The following is a 19,137-nucleotide window of genomic DNA, read 5'->3' on the forward strand; positions in this document are numbered from 1 at the left end:
CCGAAATAGTTCAACAGTCCCAGGAATTAAAGCAACTCTGATGTGTTGCAGGGCCTGGGTGCTCGTCGAATCGCCTCTGTTTTTGATTCAGCGGGCAGAATCTCATCTGCAGCAACTCTCCTGCCCAGAAACTCAACCACAGGAGCTAAGAACACACATTTAGACTTCTTGAGTCGCAGGCCTACCCGGTCCAGTCGGCGTAGCACCTCCTCCAGGTTGTGGAGGTGTTTCTCGGTGTCTTGACCCATGATGAGGATGTCGTCCTGGAATATGATCATTCCAGGAATGGGTTTAAGCAGGCTTCCATGTTTCGTTGAAAAATCGCGGACGCTGATCGAATGCCAAACGGGCACCTGTTATAAACGAACAGTCTCTTGTGAGTGGTGATGGTGCTCAGTAGTTTAGATCCGTCGGCCAGTTCCTAGGTCATATAGGCTGAAGTGAGGTCCAACTTGGTGAACAGCTTGTCGCCTGCCAGCATGGCGAAGAGGTCCTCCGCTCTCGGGAGCGGGTATTGATCTTGTAGGGACACCCGATCGATTGTAGTCGCCACAGATCCTGACAGAGCCATCCGCTTTTGGGACGGGAACAATGGGGCTCGCCCAGTCGCTGAATTCAACAGGCGAGATGATGCCCTCTCTCAACAGCCGGTCCAATTCGCTCTCGATCTTTTCCCGCATCACATACGGCACTGCTCTGGCTTTGTGGTGCACTGGCCTGGCGTCCGGGGTGATGTGTATTACTACTTTAGTGCCTTTGAAAGTCCCGATGCCAGGTTGGAATAGTGAATCGAATTGTTGTAGGACTTGTGAGCACGAACTTCACTCCACAGATGACATTGCGTGAACATCCCCCCATTTCCAGTTCATCTCGGCTAACCAGCTCCTCCCCAATAGTGCGGGACCATTGCCCGGGACAATCCAGAGCAGCAACCGATTCACTAACCCATTGTGTGTGATAGCCAACATTGCACTGTCTAACACTGGAATGATTTCTTTAGTGTAAGTCCGTAATTGTGTCTCAATACGTGCTAATTTGGGTCTACTGCCTTTAAGTGGCCATAGCTTCTCAAATTGCTGAACGCCCATGAGTGACTGGCTGGCCCCAGTGTCCAGCTCCATGCGTACTGGGATACCGTTTGATAAAACCCTCATCATCATTGGTGGCGTTTTGGTGTATGAACTGTGAATATTTGCCACATGGACCCGCTGAGCCTCGGCGTCCATCGATTTGCCCCAAAAGTCATTCTGCCTCAAAGAACCCTCTTTTGGTCCATCCGCCTCATATATTAGTCTGGTTGCAGACTTCCTGCACATTCGAGCTAAGTGGCCACTGAGATTGCAGTGCCTGCAGACAAACTGTTGAAATCTGCAAGATCTAGCTGAGTGTTTTCCCTCACACCTCCAGCATGAGTTAAAGTTTCCATTGTTGGGAACAAAGGGGCTATGGCTAGGCATTCCGCGCTGACTGTTCCTTTGACTGCTCTTAACTACCCTATTGGTGGGTGTCAATGGCCCCATCCCGGGCCGCATTGTCCACTGTGATGGCGTGAATGTCCGTTCAGCCTGCCATTGTCTCTGTTGCAGTCCTATTCTGGGGTCTATTGCTGCCTGGGGAGTGTTGGACTGCCCCTGCCTGCCTGCGGGGTTCTGAGTTGCATTGATGATGTTGACTCTCTGATCCATCGCCGTGTTAGAGGCAGAATTGCGCGAGTATATTATTTTCGTCTCTTCCTTCCCTGCCATGAAAGTTTGAGCTATCAACGTCACCGCTTCCAAGGTCAAATCCTTCGTCTCAATTAATTTGCGGAAAATTCCTGCATGACCGATGCCCTCGATAAAGAAGTCCCTTAGCATCTCCCCCCTGCAGGCGTCTGTGAACTTACAGAGGCTGGCCAAATGCCGGAGGTCCGCTACGAAGTCCGGCATGCTCTGTCCTTCACGACGTCGGTAGGTGAAGAATCTGTGTCGGGCCATATGCATGCTACTCGCCGGTTTGAGGTGCTTCCCGATCAATTTGCTAAGTTCTTCAAAGGTTTTGTCCGGGTGCTAGTAAGTCCTTCATGAGTGCGTAAGTCTTTGGTCCGCAGCTGGTCAAAAGCTGAGCCCTTCGCTTGTTGGCCGCTGCATCCCCCAGCCATTCTTTCGTAACGAAGCTTTGCTGAAGCCTCTCGACAAAATCGTCCCAGTCTTCCCCAACACAGTACCATTCCTCTGTGCTACCGGTGGCCATTCTCGTGGGTCGTGAACTCCCGTTTCTCGTCGCCAATGTGAAGTCTTTACTCTACAGTATGAAACCACACGAGGCACATTCTGGGGACAAGGTCACTCTGTGACCTTAACTCTTTATTCACAGGACTCCACAGACGATGATCCTGCGTGGGACCTCCCTTTTTATACCTGTGTGATTAGGTAAGAAGTGTCTCCCACAAGTTCACCCCTTGTGGTCAAGGTGTGCATCTAGGTTGAGTGTATACAGTAATACAGTGGTGTTGCATTGTGGTTACATACATGACAAAGTGGAACTAAACTACAGAACCAGTGGGAAGCTGTTTAACCTACGCCGCCTCCAGCCAGGTCCAAGATCACCCCAACCTATGTCGTTGAGCTGCAGTATGCGGACAACGCCTGCGTCTGTGCACATTCAGAGGCTGAACTTCAGGATATAGTCAATGTATTCACTGAGGCATATGAAAGCATGGGCCTTACGCTTAACATCCGTAAGACAAAGGTCCTCCACCAGCCTGTCACCGCCACACAGCACTGCCCTCCAATCATCAAGATCCAATGGCGTGGCCCTGGACAACGTGGACATTTCCCATGTCTCGGGAGCTTCTTATCAATAAAGGCAGACATTGATGTGGAGATTCAGCATCACCTCCAGTGTGCCAGTGCATCCTTCGGCCGTCTGAGGAAAAGAGTGTTTGAAGACCAGGCCCTCAAATCTACCACCAAACTACAGGGGCTGTAGTAATACCCGCCCTCCTGTATGGATCTGAGGCATGGACGATGTATAGAAGGCACGTCAAGTCACTGGAGATATATCACCAATGATGTCTCCGCAAGATCCTGCAAATCCCCTGGGAGGACAGGCGCACCAACATCAGTGTCCTCGACCAGGCTAACATCCCCAGTATTGAAGCACTGACCACACTCGATCAGCTTCGCTGGGCAGGCCACATAGTACGCATGCCAGATACGAGACTCCCTAAGCAAATGCTTTATGCGGAGCTCCTTCATGGTAAATGAGCCAAAGGAGGACAGCGGAAACGTTATAAGGACACCCTCAAAGCCTCGCTGGTAAAGTGCGACATCACCACTGACACCTGGGAGACCCTGGCCGCAGACCGCCCGAGGTGGAGAAAGTCCATCTGGGAGGGCGCTGAGCTCTTCGAGTCTCAACGCAAAGAGCATGAAGAGGCCAAGCGCAGGCAGGGGAAGGAGCGGGCGACAAACCAGCCCCACCCACCCCTTCCCGCGACGAATGTCTGTCCCACCTGTAACAGGGTCTGTGGCTCTCATATTGGACTGGTCAGCCATCAAAGAACTCACTTTGGGAGTGGAAGCAAGTCCTCCTCGATTCCGAGGGACTGCCTATGATGATGAGATGCATTGACACAGCAATGTGCTGGACCCCTCAGCCCAATCCCCCTGCCCCCTCCTCTCCCTCAGGTATTAAACTTACAACATCATTACCACGTCATTTTTTCTTGGATGAATGTATTTGATTTGCATGAAAGTAATTTTGCTGATTACAGTAAGTGGGCTGTGGGGTCACTACGTGGGCAATGCTTTCAATTATCTCTTGCTGCAAATTTACTACACTTGTGCCTAATAGCATTTGCTTGGCACACGTTAATGATTTGGATTCTGCACGGTATTTGAGGTTTTCTTTCTTATTCAGGTTGAGAAAGCAGTTAAAAAGGCTTACGGGATCCTGTGCCTCATGAATAGAGGTATAGGCTAGAAATTCAATTTTTGGTGATAGCGGTATTTTTGGCGGAAAAATACCGCTACGACTCCGCTGCCACTACGAGGCCTAATAATTGGGCTTAAATGCGCCCAGCGGTAAAAATTGGCGTTGCACGAGGATTCGTGGTACAAACCACGAATTTTCTGCAACTTTTCTCCGAGGCCGATACCGCTGCGCGTTGGGCCTGCGGGGGGGGAAACAACCCCAAAAATTGCAAAAAACAAAAAAATCACAAAACATTCACAAGACACTTAACTATTGAATCACTGCAAACAAATTAAAAAATAAAATCTTTAACTTACGTTTTTTGCAGATCTTCATACCTACCAGTGTTCCAAGGGCTGCAACGCAGGTTTTCACGGGGGTTTTTTTTGGTCCTAACTACAGGTGCGCTGTGAGCCAAATTTTTGGCGATAGCTCTATTTCGAGTCTTGCACACCGGCGGTCTGCTCCCCAGCGGTACTTAAAAACCGCCGGTGCAAGACCTCTCTGAATTTCCTGGTTCACCATTTTTCGCCAAAAACGGCAAAATATCGCCAAAAAAACGGGTGCAAGTTGGCGAATCTTTAGCCCTATATAAGAGTACAAAAGTGAAAATTATGACGAACTTGTCTAAAACACTGGTTCGGCCCCAGCTGGAGTACTGCATCCAATTCTGGGCACTGAACTTTAGGAAGGATGTGAAGGCCTTAGAGCAGGTGCAGGAAAGATGTACAAGAATGATTCCAGAAATGAGGGACTTCAGTTACGTGGGTAGACTGGAGAAGCTGGGGTTGTTCTCCTTAGAGCAAAGGAGATCAAGAGGAGATTTGATAGAGGTGTTCCAAGTCATGAGGGGTCTGGACAGAGTAGAAAGAGAGAGAAACTGTTCCCATTGGCAGAATGATCGAGAACCAGAGGACATAGATATAAAAGGTGATTGGTAAAAAAACCAAAGGCGACATAAGAAAAAACATTTTTACGCAGCGAGTGGTTAAGATCTGGAATGCACTGCCTGAAAGGGTTGTGGAGGCAGGCTCAATCTGATCTTTCAAAGGGGAGTTGGATAAGTATCTGAAGGAAAAACATTAGTTTGGCTTTGGGGAAAGGGCAGGGGAGTGGGACTAGCTTGATTGGCCGAATGGCCTTCTTCCGTGCTGTAACCATTCTATGATTTTATGATTCATGGGATGTGGGCATCGCTGGCAAGGCCAGAATTTATTACCCATCCCTAATTGCCCTTGAGAAGGTGGTGGTGAGCCGCCTTCTTGAACCACTGCAGTCCTTGTGGTGAAGGTACTCCCACAGTGCTGTTAGGGAGGGAGTTCCAGGGTTTTGACCCAGCGACGATGAAGGAACGGCAATATATTTCCAAGTCAGGATGGTGTGTGACTTGGAGGGGAACTTGCAGGTGGTGGTGTTCCCATGCACCTGCTGCCCTTGTCCTTCTAGGTGGTAGAGGTTGTGGGTTTGGGAGGTGCTGTGAAAGAAATCTTGGCGAGTTGTTGCGCTGCATCCTGTAGATGGTACACACTGCAGCCACGGTGTGCCAGTGGTGGAGAGAGTGAGTGTTTAAGATGGTGGACGGGGTGCCAATCATACTTACGAAGTGGATTTCCATGGAATACAGGCAGGAAGACAAAGCACAGAGTGTCTCTATATGCTGCTCACACACTATTGTATGTAACTGATCCTCCGTCTCACATCCTCCACATCTTTTAAAATCTCTAAGTACTAATATGCTATGGAGCTTCAGCACCTCTCCTGGGGATTTCAATGCAAATTGATCTGGCAATGCAACCCAACATCATTGATGCCTCACACCGTTTGGATATGATAAGGTAGGACTTCTACTTTTTATTGTCTGATTGTTGAGTAATAATTGGGCAGCAGATTACATGAAATTGGGAGAAATCTCCTTCCACAGAAAATGCACAGCTTTTGTGACCAGGGATATTTTTTGTTGGTAAAAGCTCCCTCTTGCAGCAGGTGAGTGCTTCATTTAATATTTATATGAAGGTGTGTCAGGCCTGCATTCCATTCTTTGTATTCGTGACATATTTACGCTCATGTTTTGTTTTGTCACTCATGTCTACTTCCAAGTAAATGAGGGAGCAAGGAAGGGAAGGTTACACTGATAGGGTTAGATGAAGAGGGGTGGGAGGACGCTCCTGTAGAGCATAAACACCGGCATGGACCAGTTAGACCGAATGGCCTGTTTTTGTGCTGTAAATTCGATGTAATTCCACACAATACGGAAGGTGAATAGGCTCGCCAGACAGCACAGGAGAGGCATAGCACCCAGTCACCGATACCTCCAAACCAGAATAAGGAAAGAAAAAGAGAGAAAGATTTGCATTTATATACAGTAATGCCTTTCATGGCCACTGAACGCCTTGGAGCACTTTACAGCCAATGAAATACTTTTTGAAGTGTAGTCACTGTTGTAATGTGGGAAACATGGCAGCCAATTTGCGCACAGCAAGCTCCCACAAACAGCAATGTGATAATGACCAGATAATCTGTTTTAGTAATGTGGATTGAGGGATAAATATTGGCCAGGACACTGGGGATAACTCCTCTGCTCTTCTTCGAATAGAGCCGTGGGATATTTTATGTCCACCTGAGAGAGCCGATGGGGCCTCGTTTTAACATCTCCGACCGATAGCACCTCCGATAGTGCAGCACTCACTCAGTACTGCATTGGAGTGTGAGCCTAGATTTTTGTACTCAAGTTCCCAGAATGGGACTTGAACCTCCAACCTTCTGACTCAGAGGCGAGTGTGTTACCCACTGAGCTGCAGCTGACATACAGAGATCCAAGGTACTCTTACATCTACAAAAGCAAAATAGTGCAGATACTGGAAATCTGAAATAAAAACAGAAAATGCTGGAAACACTCAGCAGGTCAGGCAGCATCTGTGGAGCGAGAAACAGAGTTAATGTTTCAGGTCGATGACCCTTCACCAGAACTGGAAAAAGTTAGACATGTAACAGGTTTTAAGCAAATACTGAGGCAGGGAAAGGTGAGAGGGGAGGAAAGAACAAAAGGGAAGATCTGTGATAGGGTGGAAGGCAGAAGTGATTAAATGACAAAAGGGATGATGGTTCGAGACAAAAGCGGGTGATAATGAGACAATAGAAGAAACAAAAAATGGGTCTAGAGGAGTTGAAAAACACAAAAGTACAATCATTGCCATCAACTGATGTCCGAAAAAATGGGGACAGTGATTATGATCTGAAATTGTTGAAGTAATGTGGAGTCTAGAAGGCTGTAAAGTGGCAAATGGAAAGATGAGGTGCTTCAAAATCCTCGAGCTTCCGTTGAGCTTCCTTGGAACAGTGTAGGAGGCCGAGGATGGAGAGATCAGAGTGGGAGCAGAGCAGAGAATTAAAGTGACAGGTGACCGGAAGCTCGGGATCACGCTTACGGACTGAACAGAGTTGTTCCGCAAAGTGGTCACTCAATCTGCGTTTGGTCTCCCCAATGTAGTGGAGACTGCAGCGAATACAGTATCCTAAACTGAAAGAAGTACAAGTAAAGTTGTTTCACCTGGAAGGAGTGTTTGGGGCTCTGGACTGTGGGAATGGAGAGGTAAGAGGGCAGGTGTTACGTCTCATGCACTTGCACAGGTAGAGAATGTTGGGGGTGATTGAGGAGTGAACCAGGGTGTCGTGGAGGGAACATCCCATTGGAATGCTGGGAGGGGAGGGGATGATGTGTTTGGTGGTGGCAGCAGGTGGCAGAAATGGTTGATCCATTTGATGTGAAGATTGGTTTGGTGAAAGGTGAGGACAAAGGGAACTCTATCATGTTTCTGGGAGGGAGAGGAAGGGGTGAGAACAGAAGTGCGGGAAATAGAACGGACATGGTCAAGGGCCCCATCAATCATGGTGGAGGGGAATCCTTGGTTGAGGAAAAAAGAAGACTTAACGGAAGCACTGGTATGGAAGGTGGCATCATTAGAACAGATGCGATGGAGAGACCTTGCAGGAAGTGGGGTGGAAATCACGGTAGCTATCTGAGTCAGTGGGCTTATAGCAGATATTGGTTACCAGCCTATGCCCAGAAAAGGAGGTGGAGAAGTCGAGAAAGGGACAGGAAGTATCAGAGATGGACCATGTGAAGGCAAGGGAGGAGTGGAATTTGGAAGCATAGTTGATTAAATTTTCCAGTTCGGGGCAAGAGCAGGAAACGACACCAATACAATCATCAATATACTAGAAAAAGAGGTGAAGGGAGGGAACAGAGTAGGACTGGAGCAAAGAATGGTCCATGTATCCCACAAAAAGGCAGGCATAGCTTGGACCCATTTGGGTTCCCATAGCAACACCATTTATTTGGAGGAAGTGAGTGTAGTCAAAGGAGAATTTGTTCAATATAAGAACAAGTACAACCCGACGGAGGAGGGCTGTGGTGGATGGGGACTGGTTGGGCCTCTGTTCAAGGAAGAAGCATAGGACCCTCAGGCCATCCTGGTTGGGATGGAGATGTAGAGGGATTGGATGTCCATGGTGAAAAGGAGACGGTTAGGACCAGGAAACTGGAAACTGTAAAGGGGCGGTGGGCATCAGAAGAGTTGCAGATGTAGGTGGAAAGAGACTGGACAAGGGGAGAAAAACAAGTCAAGATAGGAAGAAATTAGTTCCATTGGGCAAGAACAGGCTGAAACAATGTGTCTACTGGGGCAGTCCTGTTTGTGGGTCTTGGGAAGGAGGTAGAAGTGGGCTGTGTGGGGTTGGGGAACTATAAGGTTGGAGGCTGTGTGGGGAAGATTTCCAGAGGAGATGAGGTCAGTGACAGTCTGGGAAACGATGGCTTGATGTTCGGTAGTGGGAACCTGGTTCAGGGGGAGGTAGGAGGAGGTGTCGGAGAGTAGATGTTCAGCCTCCGCAAGGTAGAGGTCGGTTCACCAAACAACAGCGTCACCTTTGTCAACAGGTTTAATGGCAATGTAGGATTTGGAGTTGAGGGAACGGAGAGGGAGGTAGGTTAGAGTGAGTGAGGGGAGCAGAGAAATTGAGACGGCTGTTGTCCCGCCAGCAGTTCCCAATAAAAAGATCTAGAGAGGGTAGGAGGCCAGAGGGAGGGGTCCAGGTGGAACGAGAATTCTGAAGACAGGAGAAAGGGTCCAGTGTGCAGGGGGACGACTCCTAGCCAAAGAAGTAGGTGTGGAGGCAAAGGCGACGGAAGAGCTCAGCAGCCTGCTGAGCTCAAAGTTCATTGAGGTGGGGACGTAGGGGATGAAGCTGAGGCCTTTGTTCAGCACTGATTGTTTGAGGTCAGAGAGGGGAAGATCAGAAGGGATAGTGAAAACACTGCAGGAGGTGAGATTGGAAGAAGGGATGGGATCAGAGGGAAGTATCGGGGAAGAAGGTTCCGAGATGCGTTGGTACCCAAGAATTGTTGAAGTTTGTGCCTACTTGACACAGGAGCAGTACTTGTGGAGGCTGTGTGTCACCAAGCTTACTTATATACTGCATTTGATGTCCATCATGACTGGTGCAAGGTCACCATAGCAAAGCAATTCCTGATTGATTGGTCAAAAGCACTCCTTCCCAGTTACCGGTTGTGCTTTGCATTGACAACAATAAGAAGAAAATTGTTGACTTGAAGTGGAGCAAAAATGGGTTCACTGGATTGTACTGAGAAGGAGTGGGAAACCTGCACTTCTTTTACGACCCTAACCAAGGAGCACTGCGGCCATAAATACTGTGGCAACAAGAGCAGGTCAGAGGCTGGGTATTGTGCGGCGAGTGTCTCACCTTCTGACTCCCCAAAGCCTTTCCATCATCTACAAGGCACAAGTCAGAAGTGTGATGGAATACTCTCCACTTGCCTTGATGAGTGCAACTCCAACGACACTCAAGAACCTCAACACCATCGAGGACAAAGCAGCCCGCTTGATTGGCACCCCATCCACCACTCTAAACACTCACTCCCTCCACTGCCGGCTGCAGTGTGTACCATCTGTAAGATGCACTGCAGCAACTCGCCACGGCTTCTTCGGCAGCACCTCCCAAACCCACGACCTCTACCACCTTGAAGGACAAGGGCAGCAGGCGCATCACCTGCAAGTTCCCTGCCAAGTTACACACCATCCTGACTTGGAAATATATTGCCGTTCCTTCATCGTCGCTGGGTCAAAGTCCTGGAACTCCCTCCCCAACAGCACTGTGGGACTACCTTCACCACACGGACTGCAGCGGTTCAAGAAGACGGCTCACCACCACCTTCTCAAAGGCCATTAGGGATGGGCAATAAATGCTGGCCTTGCCAGTGATGCCCACATCCCAGAACAAATTAAAAAACAATGCAATGGCATTACTACTCCTCCTTTGACAACACTGAGATAAAACATGGCCTTGTGACCCACGTATTTTGGTATACAGTTGAAAGAAAGTCCTACATTTAAGATTTTTGGTCTTACATGCAGTCACGTATGCAAACCTCACCAATGTGTAAGACTTGCCACCAGGGAGCACACCTGTGGGAGACCTAATGGTCACAAATGCACCCTGGGCAAGCAGGTATAAAGTGCTGCTTCCTCACTTTGGAGTTACCTTAAAGAGACCAAGGTCACAATGGTTTGAGCTTACAACACAGTCTCATGGAGTTATTCTGAACACAACAGATGCCAACTAGAGTTCTTCCTTAAAGATGCAGAGCATAAACTAATTTCACTATAGAAGTCATCCAATAAAATAAAACTGTACTTTGAGGGGATTGGACGGGACAACAAAATGGAGGAAGGAATGTTTTATAACAACAACAGAAAAAGACAGAAACACATAGCAGGCCATTTAGCAATTGTGGAGTAAACCAACACGTTGATGCCTTTTCCTTGCCAAACCTCTCATTACCTTTGTTTCCTTAATGCTTCTTTCAATCCTTTGATGATCTGTCACATCATTCCACCAATACTTGGCCTGTGTTTGTTTGTTTTTCTCCTTCTTTTTCCAGATTCTATTAACATGCTTTATCACTAAGATTGAGACCAGCTGTTCAGCTGCCTCTGCCTTTTCCCTCTCTTCCCCTAATACACCAGGCCAAACTTCCACCAAGGTTGCCCCCTTGCCCTAGCCCGGAACTCGCATCGGCACATTTAACCCCTCGAGTCTGTTCCACCATTCAGTGAGATCTGGGCTGATCTGCGACCTAATTCCAAATCTTTCTCCAGTTTCTCTCCGATCTCGCCTCATGCCCTCTCCACGCTCATCTTGTCCATGAGACTCACTTCCTGCTCCCTTGACCCTATTCCTACTAAACTGCTGACCACCCAACTTCCCTTCCTGGCTCCCATGTTAGCTGACATTGTTAAAAGTTCTCTCTCCTCAGGTACTGTCTCCCTCTCCTACAAATCTGGCAGCATCACCCCTCTCCTCAAAAAACCAACCCTTGACCCCTTGTACCTTGCAAGCAACTGCCCCATCTCCAACCTCCATTTCCTCTCCAAAGTACTTGAACAGGCTGTCGCTTCCCAAATCCATGCCCGTCTTTCCCAGAACTCCATGTTTGAATCCCTTCAATTAAGTTTTTTCCCCTGCCACAGTACCAAAATAGCTCTTATCAAAGTCACAGATGACATTCTATGTGGATGTGACAATGGTACACTATCCATCCTCGTCCTTCTCGACCTGTCTGTAGTCTTTAACATGGTTGACCACTCCATCCTCCTCCAATGTCTCTCCACTGTTGTCTAGCTGGGTGGGACTGCACTCGCCTGGTTCCATTCTTATCTAATTGTAGTCAGAGAATCACCTGCAATGGCTTCTCTTCCCACTCCCGCATTGTTACCTTTGGCGTCCCCCAAGGATCTATCCTTGGCCCTCTCCTATTTCTCATCTACATACTGCCCCTCGGCGACATCTTCTGAAAACGCAGCATCAGTTTCCACATGTACACTGACAACACCCAGCTCTATCTCACTATCATCTCTCTTGACCTTGCTACTATTTCTAAATCGTCACAGTGCTTGGCCGACACCCATGTACTGAATGAGCAGAAATTTCCTCCAATTAAACATTGGGAAGACTGAAGCCATTGCCTTTGTTCCCCGCCACAAACACCGTTCCCAAGCCACTGGCTCCATCCCGCTCCCTGGCAACTGTCTGAGGCTAAACCAGACTGTTTGCAACTTTGGTGTCATATTTGACCCCGAGATGAGCTTCTGACCACATATCCGTGCCATCACTAAGACCGCCAACTTCCACCTCCATAACATCGCCAGACTCCGCCCCTGCCTCAGCTCATCTGCTGCTGAAACAACCTTCCATGCCTTTGTTGCCTCTAGATTTAACTATTCCTATGTACGTCCGGCTGGCATCCCATTTTCTACCCTGTAAACTTGAGCTCATCCAAAACTCTGCTGCTCGTGTCTTAACTCGCACCAAGTCCGGTTCACCAATCACCCCTGCTCACGCTGACCTACAATAGCTCCCTATCTCTGTAACCTCCTCCAGCCTTATAACCCTCCGAGATATCTGTGCTCCTCCAATTGTGGCCTCTTGAGCACCCCTGATTTTAATTGTTGCACCATTGGTGCCCTGCCTTCAGCTGCCAAGGCCCTGAGCTCTGGAATTCCATCCCTAAACCTCTCCGCATGCCCTATGAGGAGAGATTGAGTAGATTGGGCAATACTCTCTGGAGGTTAGAAGAATGAGAGATGATCTTATTGAAACATGATCTTTCTGAGGGGAATTGACAGGTAACATGCAGAGAGGATGTTTATCCTCGTGGGGGAATTTAGAACTAGAGGGCATAGTTTCAGAATAAGGGGTCGCCCATTTAAAACAGAAATGAGGAGGAATTTCTTCATTCAGAGGGTTGTGAATCTTTGGAGTTCTCTACCCCAAAGGGTTGGGGATGCTCAGTCATTGAGTGTATTCAAGGCCGAGATCGATAGATTTTTGGACTCTAGGGGAATCAAGGGATATGGAGATTGAGTGGGAAAATGGAGTTGAGGTCGAAGATCAGCCACGATCTTATTGAATGGCGGATCAGGCGTGGGATGGTCTATTCCTGCTCCCAATTCTTATGCTCTTAATTGGGCATTGTCATGTATTTTACATGTTTACTGCTGGTACCATTACATATGATATACCATCGGAGGGCACTGCAGTGGGAGACTTGTAAGTTACCTGTACAGGTGTGCCTGGCCTAGTATAAAAGGCAGACCACCAGGTGTGATCCTCACTCTGGAGTTATCAATAAAGGAGTAAGGTCACTACAGTTCAAGTACAACACATTGCCTTGTGGAGCCATTATCAGAGCATCTAAAAACAGAATAGGCATAAATAAAAAGGAGGGCATTTTTCTTTTGATGACAGCCCAAGGTCTGCTTATGAGTTTTCGATAAAGAAAAGTGACAGATTAGTAAACCTTGATGATTTCAGCAAGTGGCAGGCTCCTGCACTTGATTGAAAGGCCGGCTTCCATGACCTGGGCGCATGCACCTCTTTAAAAATGTATTTGTTCATGGGATGTGGGCGTCGCTGACAAGGCCGACATTTATTGCCCATCCCTAATTGCCCTTGAGAACATAAGAAGTTAACATAAGAACATAAGAAATAGGAGCAGGAGTAGGCCATCTGGCCCCTCGAGCCTGCACCACCATTCTATAAGATCAAGGCTGGTCTATTTCTGGCCTCAACTCCTCTTCCCTGCCTGCTCCCCATAGCCCTTGACTCCCTTATTATTCAAAAATCTGTCTATCTCCACCTTAAATATATTCAAAGACCCAGTCTCCACAGCTCTCTGGGGTAGAGAATTCCAAAGATTCACGACCCTCTGAGAGAAGAAATTCCTCCTCATTTTTGTTTTAAATGGGCGACCTATTATTCTGAAACTATGCCCCCTAGTTCTAGAATTCCCTACGAGAGGAAACGTCCTCTCTGCATCTACCCTGTCAAGCCCCTCAAAATCTTCTATGTTTCAATAAGATCACCTCTCATTCTTCTAAACTCCAATGAGTATAGGCCCAACTTGCTCAACCTTTCTTCATATGACAACCCCATAATCTCAGGAATCAACCTTGTGAACCTTCTCTGAAATGCCTCCAATACAAGTATATCCTTCCTTAAATAAGGAGACCAAAACTGCACGCAGTACTCCCGGTGTGGTTTTACCAACGCCCTGTACAGTTGTCGCAGGACTTCCCTACTTTTATACTCCATCCCCCTTGCAATAAAGACCAGCATTCCATTTGCCTTCCTGATTACTTGCTGTACCTACATGCTAACTTTTTGCGTTTCATGCACAAGAACCCCCAGATCCCTCTGTACTACAGCATTTTGTAATCGCTCCCCATTTAAATAATAATTTGCTTTTTTACTTTTCGTACCAAAGTGGATAACCTCACATTTTCCCACATTATAGTCCATCTGCCAAATTTTTGCCCACTCACTGAGCCTATCTATATCCCTTTGTAGATTCTTTGCGTCATCCATACATCTTGCTTTCCCACCTATCTTTGTATCATCAGTAGATTTGGCTATGTTCCACTTGGTCTCTTCATCCAAGTCATTAATATAAATTGTAAATAGTTTAGGCCCCAGCACTGATCCCTGTGGCACTCCACTAGTTAAGTTTGCTAACTGGAAAATGACCCATTTATCCCGACTAACCACGCTAATATATTACCCCCAGCCTCGTGAGCTCTTATCTTGTGCAGTAACCTTTTGTGTGGCACCTTATTGAATGCTTTCTGGAAATCCAAATATACAACGGCGGTTCTCCATATCCACTCTGCTTGTTACATCCTCAAAGAACTCCAGCAGATTTGTCAAACGTGATTTCCCTTTTATAAAACCATGCTGACTCTGCTTGACTGCATTATGATTTTCTAAATGTCCTGCTACTTCCTTAATGATGGACTCCAGCATTTTCCCAATGACAGATGTTAGGCTAACTGGTCTATATTTTCCTGCTTTCTGTCTCCTTCCTTTCTTAGAGGTGTTAAATTTGCAGGTTTCCAGTCTGCTGGGAACTGTCCAGAATTCAGGTAATTTTGGTAGATTACAGAAGGTGGTGGTGAGCCGTCTTCTTGAACCGCTGCAGTCCGTGTGGTGAAGGCACTCCCATAATGCTGACTTTGTCGGAGCGGTAAGTACAACTGAGTGACTTGCTAGGCCATTTCAGAGGGCAGTTAAGAGTCAACCACATTGTGGGTCTGGAGTCACATATAGACCAGACTGGGTAAGGACGGCATATTTCCGTCCCTAAACGACATTACCAGTGAACCAGTTGACTTTTTACAACCATCCGGTAGTTTCATGGTCACCTTTACTGATACTAGCTTTTTAAAATTCCAAATGTAATTAATTAACTGAATTTAAATTCGCTCCCAAGCTGCTATGGTGGGATTTGAACTCACGGCTCCACATTATTAGTGCAGACCCTCTGGATTACTAGTCCAGTAACATAACCACATAATACTGAAAAAAGTGCACTTCAGGCACCCAGGGTCGACATCAAGCACTTCCAAAGCATAACATGAAGTGAAGCTCCATCCACTATTACCGTTCCTCTCCTAGCTGGGCCTGGGCTGGGAGGCCCGCGCGCGGTTGTCAGGGAAGCGGGCGGGGGGCGCGCGCGCGTCCTGTCAGGGTGTCGGGAGGGGCGCGCACGTCATGTCGGGGTGTCGCACGGGAGCGCGCACGCGGTGCGGCCGGCTGGCCGGCCAGCGCTGTTGTCAGGGGGCGGGGCGGGGAGCGAGGGAGCGCGGGCCGGCGGACGCTGCGCTGTTGTTGTTGTTGTTGTTGTGGGCGTGAGTTGTTGCCGACCGGAGATGGCGGGTTCGGTGCTGGCCGAGTCGGCGTGGGGCTGGTCCATATTCGCCCTGGTTTTACTGGTAGGCAGATGGCGGCCGGGCTGCCGCCTGTGTGTGTGTGTGTGTGTGTGTGTGTGTCTCTCTCTCTCTCTCGGTCAGATTAACGCTCTTAGCCTCGTCCGGACGGGAGGCCTGTCGGTGCAGGCCCGCCGCCTCTGGCGCATTCGCCACAAACGACAGTTAGTGATTGTTGGGGCCCAGGATTGCCAACTTTTACCCGACAAGAGGAATTTTTGCAAGGGGGTCAAGGGCCTGGGCAATGGGGGTCAAGGCAAGGGCCTGGGCAATGGGGGGTCAAGGCAAGGGCCTGGGCAATGGGGGGTCAAGGCAAGGGCCTGGGCAATGGAGGTCAGGTGCCTGGGCAATGAGGGTCAAGGGCCTGGGCAATAGGGTCAAGGGCCTGGGCAATGGGGGTCAAGGGCCTGGGCAAGGGGGTCAAGGCAAGGGCCTGGGGATCAAGGGACTGTGAGGGAGGTGTCAAGACCTGGGTTAGGGGGTCAAGGGTCTGGTTGAGAGCCTGAGCAAGGGGGTCAAGGTCTGGCAAGAGGTCAAATTTTGACATTTTCTTCTGCAGTTGGACATTCACAGAAAACATGAATAATTAATGCATCCACATCACAACAATACACTTTAAATAGCAATCAAAAAAAACTTCTGGGTTATGGCACTTTCAAAAACCATAAAAAATTAACATTACTTATGTTCCTATCAAAACTGAGATTGATAGATTTTTATTAGGTAAGGGTATTAAGGGTTACGGAACCAAGATGTGTAGATGGAGCTAAGATACAGATCAGCCGAGAACTAATTGAATGGCGGAACAGGCTCAAGGAGCTGATTGACTTTCTATCTCTGCAGATTTAGAAGTGTGCTACGCATGTTATACAGCAACCGCATCAACCTGTATTTAGTTAACATCTACAACATAGATAAACGTTCTAAGGCACGTCACAGAAGTGTAATCAGATAGAAATTGACACTGAACCAAAGAAAGCGATAATACTGGAAACAAGAAAAGAAAGACTTGTATTTATATAGCGCCTTTCACAAACTCAATGTCCCAAAGCGCTTTACAGTCAATGAAGTACTTTTAAGTTGTCGCTGTTGTAATATAGGAAACCTGGCACCCAATTTGCACACAGCAAGCTCCCACAAACAAACAAAATGATAATGACCATATAATCTGTTTTAGTGATGTTGTTTGAGGGATAAGTATTGGCCAGGACACTGGGGATAACTCCCCTGCTCTTCTTCGAAATGTCCACCTGAGTGGGAAGACAGAGCCTGAGTTTAACGTCTCATCCAAAAGACAGCACCTCCGACAGGGCAGTACTCCTACCGTACAGTGCTAGAGTGCCAGCCGAGACTTTTGTGGTCAAGTCTTTGAAGTGGGAGTTGAACCCACGACCTCAGAGTGGAGAGTGCCACCAGCTGAGCCACGGTTGACACCGAGAGACAGATGGTGAGGCAGAGGTTAAGGGAAAGAAATCCAGACCTTGGGTTTTAGATGGCTGAAAGCACAGCCATCAGTGATGGGGGAAATGGAGTGAGGGATGTTTAAGGGGCCAGACTTGGATGAACACAGAGTTCTCCATGGGTGGGGTAAATAGTTTTAGGACTGGAGGAAGTTAGAGAGGGAAAAGGCCATGAAGTGATTCGATCATGAGGATGGAATTTTTAAATTGAGCCATGAGGTTCATCCACTTTCTATCAGGCTGGTCAGAGGTGCCTGTGCTGTATCAGTCTGTTTCAGTCTTTAAATAGAATGCATTCTCCCACAGTGTGAGTAGTTTTATTTAAGAAATGCTGTAGCTGTTTTATTGTAATTGCCTTTCGCATTTTTTTTGGAGTCAGCTGACTAGGGAACTGTAACAGCTGTGTTTGGAGTTTCACTTCCTTCTTTGAGTTTGCAATTGGAAAAGGTACTATTTTAATGAAAGTTGAGTATTTATTTCTGTTTACATAATATGATATGAATTATAAAAAAAGTTTCAAACGGCTTTTACTCATGAAACAAATGCTTTGGTTTCTTTAAAATCCAACTTCACTGCCGGTGAACTTCGCTTCTGTGCACTGGGGTTCAATTGTATAAATATTTTTATGCTTGTAATTCAGGCATAAAGAATGTTTGAAATGGTGGGGGCATATGATCCAGTTTGTATGCACATGCGTTTGAAATTGCCACAAATTTCTTTTGATCTGCCATGAGCTGAGTGGGTGCTCTCCAGCTGAATGTTTCTGTTGGGTGTATATTTAAAGATGCTGTAATTGTGATTCGATAAAAACAATGTAGTTCTAAAAGGTTGAAATATTGTTGTAATAAAACAAAGTAAATGAAGCAGTGCTTAATAACCTCATCTGAGCACTTCCAATTTGGAAAAAAAACATTCACTTGTGATTGTCAATGCTTTTAAGGTTTTCCTGCATGGATTTTGCAATCAATCTGTTTATGGCTACTGTGACTTTATTACATATTGTAAAAAGTTGATGTCTTGTAAGATTCGCCCATGGTTGTACAGTGACACAAGGGTTATTTTAATAAAAGCCTCCAGTATTTCATCATTATTACCATACCAGCTTTTAGTGTCAGAGACTTGCCTTTAACCTGGTGCCCACGAGTTGGGTGGATAAGGGGAAACCAGTGTATTTGGATTTCCAGAAGGCATTCGATAAGGTGCCACATAAGAGGTTACTGCACAAGATAAAAGCTCACGGGGTTGGGGCTAATATATTAGCATGAATTGAAGATTGGTTAACTAACAGAAATCAGAGCGTTGGGATAAATGGGTGATTTTCCGGTTGGCAAACTATAACTAGTGGGGTGCCACGGGGATCGGTGCTGGGTCCTCAAATATTTACAATCTCTATATTAATGACAAGGGACCGAGTGTAATGTAGCCAAGTTTGCTGATGATACAAAGATGTGTGGGAAAGCAAATATTTGCAAAGGGATATAGACAGGCTAAGTGAGTGGGCAAAAATTTGGCAGATGGAGTGTAATGTGGGAAAATGTGAGCTTATCCACTTTGGCAGAAATAATAGAAAAGCAAATTATAATTTAAATGGAGAAAAATTGCAAAGTGCTGTAGTAGAGTGACTTGGGGGTCCTTGTGCATGAAACAAAAAGTTTGTATGCAGGTACGTCAAGTAATCAGGAAGGTATATGGAATGTTGGCCTTTATTGCAAGGGGGATGGAGTATAAAAGCAGAGAAGTCCCGCTACAACAGGGTATTGGTGAGGCCACACCTGGAATACAATTTTGGTCTCTGTATTTAAGGAAGGATATACTTGCATTGGAAGCTGTTCAGAGAAGGTTCACTAGGTTGATTCCGGAGATGAGGAGGTTGACTTATG

At 47.1% G+C, this 19,137-nt stretch overlaps 2 protein-coding genes across 2 annotated transcripts in view; one reads left to right on the top strand and one right to left on the bottom strand.

Annotated features, from left to right (window-relative positions):
• Positions 1–15,549, bottom strand: part of LOC139267082 (collagen alpha-1(XIX) chain-like) — a 679,874-nt gene extending 664,325 nt beyond the window's left edge. The window contains exon 1 of the mRNA XM_070884859.1: positions 14,643–15,549. The gene's annotated coding sequence lies outside the window, so the exon portion shown is untranslated. The remainder of the gene's footprint in view (positions 1–14,642) is intronic.
• A 136-nt stretch (positions 15,550–15,685) lies between these two features.
• lmbrd1 (LMBR1 domain containing 1) overlaps positions 15,686–19,137 on the top strand; it is a 263,585-nt gene continuing 260,133 nt past the window's right edge. Inside the window, exon 1 of the mRNA XM_070884860.1 lies at positions 15,686–15,803. Coding sequence (XP_070740961.1) covers positions 15,741–15,803 — 63 coding nt within the window. The 5' untranslated portion in view covers positions 15,686–15,740. The remainder of the gene's footprint in view (positions 15,804–19,137) is intronic.

This window comes from Pristiophorus japonicus, chromosome 7, assembly GCF_044704955.1.
Source record: "Pristiophorus japonicus isolate sPriJap1 chromosome 7, sPriJap1.hap1, whole genome shotgun sequence".
In the NCBI taxonomy this organism is placed as follows: Eukaryota; Metazoa; Chordata; class Chondrichthyes; family Pristiophoridae; genus Pristiophorus; species Pristiophorus japonicus.